Raw genomic sequence first — 6,690 nt, forward strand, 5'->3', positions numbered from 1 at the left:
TAAAGCAAGTTTAATTTTTCAGTAACACCAATACTGAACTATTATATTGGCTGCATCAACATAGTACAGACATACCCTGATCATATGACATGTTGGATTCCACACTGCCACCATGTAGTAGTAATGAATTTCATTGTAAAGCAAATCATTCTTTTTTTTTTCCACTTGTGGAGTAATAAATTAAGCATTTAATTATGTTATTTATGCATCCAAAAAAGTTAGAATGATGAATAATAGATCATCTTTTCTTATATTACATATCTTATATTAGCCTGAAATATGCCTCATCACTAAATTTAATCATCTTAATATTTAATGCAATATGTTTATGAATCGCCTTTCTTTTCACTAGAAGTGACAATTCCCTTTGAGTTTCTCACAGCAAAACACTGGAACACAGAGAAATGCAGTGAACAGCAATGTCATAAAGAAACTGAGTCCACAAAAGTCATTCATCAGTTTATTCATAGCAGTGTAATATTGCTAAAATTGTTAGATGAGTATATGTGTTCATTGTATAAATGGACACTGATCATAATTGAAAATCATCGCATGAATGGATTTATAAAGCAAAGCATAGTAGGGCAGGGGCTTACTGTATTTCTATAATTCTATGAGCTCCATTTCTTTTTATTGATATTCTTTAAATTAGTGTTGGAACACATTTAGCTATATTTGTGTTTGATGAATAGCTAATGATTCAGTGTTTGCCTTGGATTAAACATCATGCACTTTGTTTATCCAGGGCATCTCAGCTAGCTTGAACAAGCCTACGACATTATTATCATTATTATTACACCCTCCATGGTGTCAGCAGACTCATCATGGGAGGTTCATTCAATGGACAACATATTTATCATATAGAATCTTAAAATTCTTAATGCTCCTTGCATTAACAACACATTCCAGTAATGCATTCCATTCACTGACAATTCTCCATGTAAAAAATCAACCCCTCTTCACCACACTTTTACATAACTTCCAGGGATGATCCCTGGTTCTTCCCCTCTCACCTTCTACTCTTTTTATAATCCCCCCTGGATTAATCTGATAAAATCCTCTCGCTAACTTAAATGTCTCTATCATATCACCTCTTTTCCTCCTATCCACCAAACTCTGTAATCTACATTTCTTCAACCTCTCTCTATACCCAGCATTCCAAAGTCCTCATATTGTCTTAATCACTTGTGTCTGGATCCTCTCCAATATCTCCACATCACATTGAAAACCAGGTGACCAGATTTGAGCACAATAGTCCATGTGTGATCTGACTAGTGCCTTATACAGTGGCACAGTCACCTCCTTATCTCTACATGTTAGAGTACTTCTTATCATAGCAGCGCTATGATGTGCAGCCTTTGCAGCACTAGCAATATTCCCTGTAAACTTCAGTCTACTGTCAACTATCACTCCCAAATCTCTAATCTCATCCACTTCCAGCAGTATGGCACAATCGATGTAATACACAGCCTTATATTTCTGCACTCCAAAATGCAACACCTTGCACTTATTGATATTAAAACTATGACATGATTTTTAATTACATCATTTCACATGTCACGATTTTTGATTATGTCATATATCTTAGTGAAATTACTAGCCTATGCTCGCTCATTAAGTATCGAATGGGATATGTAAAAGCTAAGATACTTGTGCATCTTAGGAAGAAGATGGAAGATTAGACATTGAAGCAGAAGTAAGTGTTCATTTCTTATACAATATGGAGTTTTCTTGCCTGGTTATGTTAATCACACGTGTGGCTGCAGAATGTATAGCACACAGGCATCGTGTGTGTGCATGTATGAATTTAAAGAGGTTTAGCCAGCCTGGTTGGCTGAATGATTAGCATATCTACTCTCCAGATACCAGTAGTAGGTTTGAATCCCACTGTTGGCATGAATGTTTTGTGAATGTCTTTAGGTGATATGTGAATTTTATTGTCTGTGTGCGAGACCACCAGCATGCTTATTGGAAATCAAAAGTGGCTTGAAGTTCCATGTTTGGTGTCTAAAGATTATCTAATTTTTACCTGTCCATGATACTAATTCTAATATACTTATTATAGACTCACAGCCTTTTATGTGTGAGATTTGCATAAAACAGTGGAAGAATATAATATCACATTTTATGTGATTCCCTTCATGCAGATGAAAAATCAAGGGGGAAACTCTTGTGAGACTTGCTTTTAGATCCAGTCTAAAGGTTTTTCACTTTCTAGATGGGATATGATCCCAGTTCTTCCCACATAAAGGACATTGTCATTTCAGACTGAAGTAGTGGTACTACAGTGCTTCATCACAAGAAAAGGTCAAATCTGTCATTACCATAGACCCAGTAAGTCATTAGCTCTTGTAAGGGAATCTTTAATGTTGTCATGTGGAAACTTCATCACCTACTTTGCCCATTTATAGATGCCACTATGTTCAGCTTTAGCTGTTAATGTCATGTGCTGGTGTACAAAAAAAATGCTAAAATTATGATCTGCTGGTAGCATGCTTCAAAGACTCCACACAAGCGAATCTGCACTTAGTTTTGTCTTATGAGGTAACAAGTTAAGAAAATGCTACATATATTTTCCTTTTCTTTTTTTTTAACTTGAAGTATCAACATCATAAAACAGTATGTCAGGCAAATCTTAAGTACTTAACAAGAAATAAATCTTTGTGTTTTATTTTGGAACATATACTACAGAATTTCTCCCCCTCTCCTCCCTTCTCCTTACATGCATGTACATCTAGTGGTGGCAGCTAAAATTTTGCATGGAAAGATTTCTTAACATGCTCTGTAATCGAAATTTCAGATGAGATTTCCATTGTTATACATGCTTATCTAGTTTTATTATGGAAAATGAATTTGCTAACAAAATACTATTAAATACCCTGGAAATCAGATCTTTCACCTCTGAATATTTTTGTGAACATTGGATAACTTAAATTACCTGTTTGCTTTTCAGATGTGTGTGGAAGATGATGATATCAGCCCTGAAGATCAGCCTATTGTTGAATCTTCAGAACTTATGAGTACACCAGATGCAGCTGAATCGACGGTACCTAAGAGATGTAGGCCAATGAAATGTACCACTTGGGAAGAAATAGCACAGCGGAGTAGGCTTCAGACTTTATGGGGAGTCAAAGTGTTTAGAGGTTTGTTTCTGTTTGTGTGAGCTAGATTTATAAATTAATCTTTAATAAGATATATGAAAATTATTTATTTAATTACTTTCAAATGTTTTCTAAACAACTTTATGCACTTTGTTTCAGACTGGTTGCAATCCAATGGTAGTACTCCCGATTTTGAAGTCATGGAGGCTCCTTGTTTGGCAGTGTTGCTTGAATGCTTTTATGAACACCTCGTGAAGCCAGATGGAGATGATTATAGTGCCAGTACTATGCATACCATCCGGGCTAGCATTAGCCGTTTCTTGTCACTTCCCCCACAAAACAAACCATATAGCATCATACGTAGCAAAGAATTTAGAAGAGCCAATGAAGTATTTTTTAGGCGTATTAGAAATCTTCAGAATTCTAGTGGTCGATCATCCATTTTGCCTGAGGACTTCCAAAAAATTTTATCATCTACAGTACTTTCACATGACAATCCTGTTAGCCTACAACGTAAGGTATGGTTTGTTCTCACACTTATACTTGGACGGCGTAGCCGGGAAGTACTTCACCTTTTGAAAAAAAACCATTTTTGTATTAGATTTGATGAAAACAAAAGAAAATATGTTCAGATAACTGTTGATAGCATCCCGCCTGACATTCCCAAGCTACAGATTTGTGTTTTCCAAAGTCTTTCACTCTTGTGCCCAGTGGATGCTTTAGAGCTTTATTTATCTCGATTGTCTTATCAGACTGATGCCTTTTTCCAAGTCCCACGCCACAATTCTAGTGACATGTCCTGGTACCTACCACAGCCCCTACCTGAGCTTCGTCTTGGTGGTATGATGAGGGAAATATCCCTGGCAGGAAGGCTTTCTAGACAGTATAATAATCAAGCACTTCAAGTAGTTGCTGCCACATGTCTGACTCCTGAGGGGTGTAAAGTGAAGGAACTCCAGCAGTTGGCCAGTGTAACTCATGTTTCTGTAACAGAATAACTACTGGATGATTTTTAACATGTGGGTAGCTCATTGTTGGACACTATACCCTCTTCACCAGTGTAGTCATTCTTGCAGTATGGGATTATAGGCCTGAGATAAATTCTGTAGATAAAGTCAACCAGGGCAGCACAGAATGAACAGGGTATAGTTTGTGATAAAGATAGTGCCATAGTGTTAGTGAAATATTAGGAACCCATGTCTCAAATTTTTAGTTAGTATGTAGTTGTCAAAAATCCTTAGAATACAGTGTGCTAGTGAAAAGTATTGTTTGCTACACGTGTCGTAATTCTCTGTATTTAATATTGTACGTACCGGTATGTGTGTGTGTTTATACATGTCTGAAGGAAAAACAACTTTGCAAAGGATTTTAGCATCCTTGCAAGTTTATTTTTGGTCATTTTTAGTGTTAGTTGTGATGTCTTAAATATATAAATGTTTTACAGACAAGTAGTCAATATGAAAAAGATTTTTTTTATGTGGAACCAGTGTAAAATGAGGACTGTTTCTATTTATTAATGCAGTATTTTGTTATCATCCTGGACCAGTTTTTTTAATGCTTGGTTTTGTGGATAGCAGAATTTTGTTTGCTGTTTTTTTATGTAAGTTATATAATGTTTTTATTATTATTATTATTATAATCATTGTAGACTTAATATTGCCATTCTTCCATTCTCTTCTGTCTTTCATCTTGAGCAACATATGATTAGTATTTTTTGCAAATGCAACATGTATTGGTTACACATGTTGGCTTTGTTGTACTTAGCTGTAATATACAGTTATCATCATCTTAAAGTATTTTGAGCAGATGTGATTTGTGCAAAGTAATACTTGGAATAGGGGAAAAAAAAAAGTGGCAATAGTAAGATAAAATGAGAACAAAATAATGGATATTTAATCATTTGCATTTATGTACAAACATTTATTTATTACTTAACACATCATTATTTATTTAATTCCGCATCTTACTTCAGCTCTGTTTGTATACATTTGCAATTAAAAAAAAAATTAAAAAACATTGAGTACCTTTTTATATACATATATCCCGCTGGCTCGGGTTTACTTTAAGCGGTACTTAATTGCTTAATAGGAAATGATCGTGAAATATTCTCATTAATGTGACATTACAGTTCAAACTTTTTTTTTTTTTTTAATATTGTTAAAAAAATTTCAATGTTAAATGCAGTTTCATAAGTGTCATGCTATTAAATTTTTAACTTTTAGAAGATTGTTATTAAAAACATTGGTTAGTATGTAGTTAGTAGTAACTATGTTGGTTATATTTATTGGTTTATATTTGGTACTGGAAAGGGGGGAAAGCAGTATAAATTATTTGTGCAGGTAGCGACTGATACCGGAAACTTCTTGATCAATGCAGTGCCTGTAATTAAGTTTATTAGAAAGTTAAAAGTCTGCTGTTAGTAACCTTTACATTTCTACTTGATGAAATGTTGATATTGTAGAACTTGTGTGTGTAGTGTGTGTGTGTATGAGAGAGAAAGGAAAGAAAGAGAAAATTGGTGGACATTGGAATCTCTTTTGTGAGAATGTTTTCTGAAGCCATAAGTTTTAGTGGCAGTGCTCAATTTCAAGTAGAATCAGTTAACAGAAGTTCTGTGACTTGAAAAATTAATATGTTTAAAACATTGGTGAAGGCAATATCTTGTAAGGTGCTTCGTAATTAACAAAATTAAGATATGTCCATTCTTGAAAAGAAATGTTTTCTGATATTGAAGGTCAGCAAAAAACCGGTGTTCACAAACTTTGAAACATGGTTCAGCAGCTGCAGTGAATGAATTCATTATATAGTGGACCACCAACCTGATTGCATGTAACTTAGATTTGAATTGATGTTTATTTTACTGCACAGTGCTTCAGATACAAGTGACAAGTTCTGTTAAATGCATTAAAAAATAATAAATAAAAACTAAAGCAGAATAATGTTTTGATTTTTGTTATATACATATTTATAAATTTTAAGTGCCCATTATGTAAATATAAATTATTAGTAAAGCTTGATTTTCATTTTTGTTGCATCAGAAAATGATCTATAATTTTATTATAAACATATGTTACATATCATTTATATGAATAATGATCTAGATGTGGCTGAACTTTTAAGCTGAAATTGAGATTTGACTTCTAACAGAAGTGAAATCTCAGTTCTGTTTATATTCTGTTTAATTACAGTTCTGTTATGAGTTATTTCCAAAATTATTAAAAATAAAATTTCTATTTATTATCTCATATAATGCAGACAAGAAATCATGCTTAACTGGACATGGCTGAGCTTTTTTCTCATTCTGATTTTTCAGTAAGTAAAAACTAAATCTTTACAAGGCACAGTTCAGTGGACCGTTTAAAGTTACATTTGCCACTTCCTTTTATTTTGTTGCTTACTGGCTTTGTAAGGATTTTTAGTGTACCTGACAGAATTTCATTTTATATAGTATCCCAGGCTTCAAACATGCAAACTTGTAGGGGACCAAAGGAATAGTTTGTTATATGGAAAGTTTGCTGTTGTAAATTTCTTTTAAATAGTCTCATTGCTATTGAGCTGTGACAAGGACTTTTCAGTGGTTTGTTATAGT

The 6,690-nt window shown here is 33.9% G+C and overlaps 1 protein-coding gene across 1 annotated transcript in view; it reads left to right on the forward strand.

Moving 5' to 3' along the window:
• LOC150100712 (uncharacterized) overlaps positions 1 to 4,579 on the forward strand; it is a 169,485-nt gene extending 164,906 nt beyond the window's left edge. The window contains exons 8-9 of the mRNA XM_090401824.1: positions 2,954 to 3,143; positions 3,261 to 4,579. Coding sequence (XP_090257950.1) covers positions 2,954 to 3,143; positions 3,261 to 4,099 — 1,029 coding nt within the window. The 3' untranslated portion in view covers positions 4,100 to 4,579. The remainder of the gene's footprint in view (positions 1 to 2,953; positions 3,144 to 3,260) is intronic.
• The last annotated feature ends 2,111 nt before the right edge of the window (positions 4,580 to 6,690 follow it).

The sequence above is a fragment of the Typopeltis vanoorti genome, chromosome 12 (assembly GCF_054136105.1).
Source record: "Typopeltis vanoorti isolate ZY-2024b chromosome 12, IOZ_Tvanoo_1.0, whole genome shotgun sequence".
Taxonomy (NCBI): domain Eukaryota; kingdom Metazoa; phylum Arthropoda; class Arachnida; order Uropygi; family Thelyphonidae; genus Typopeltis; species Typopeltis vanoorti.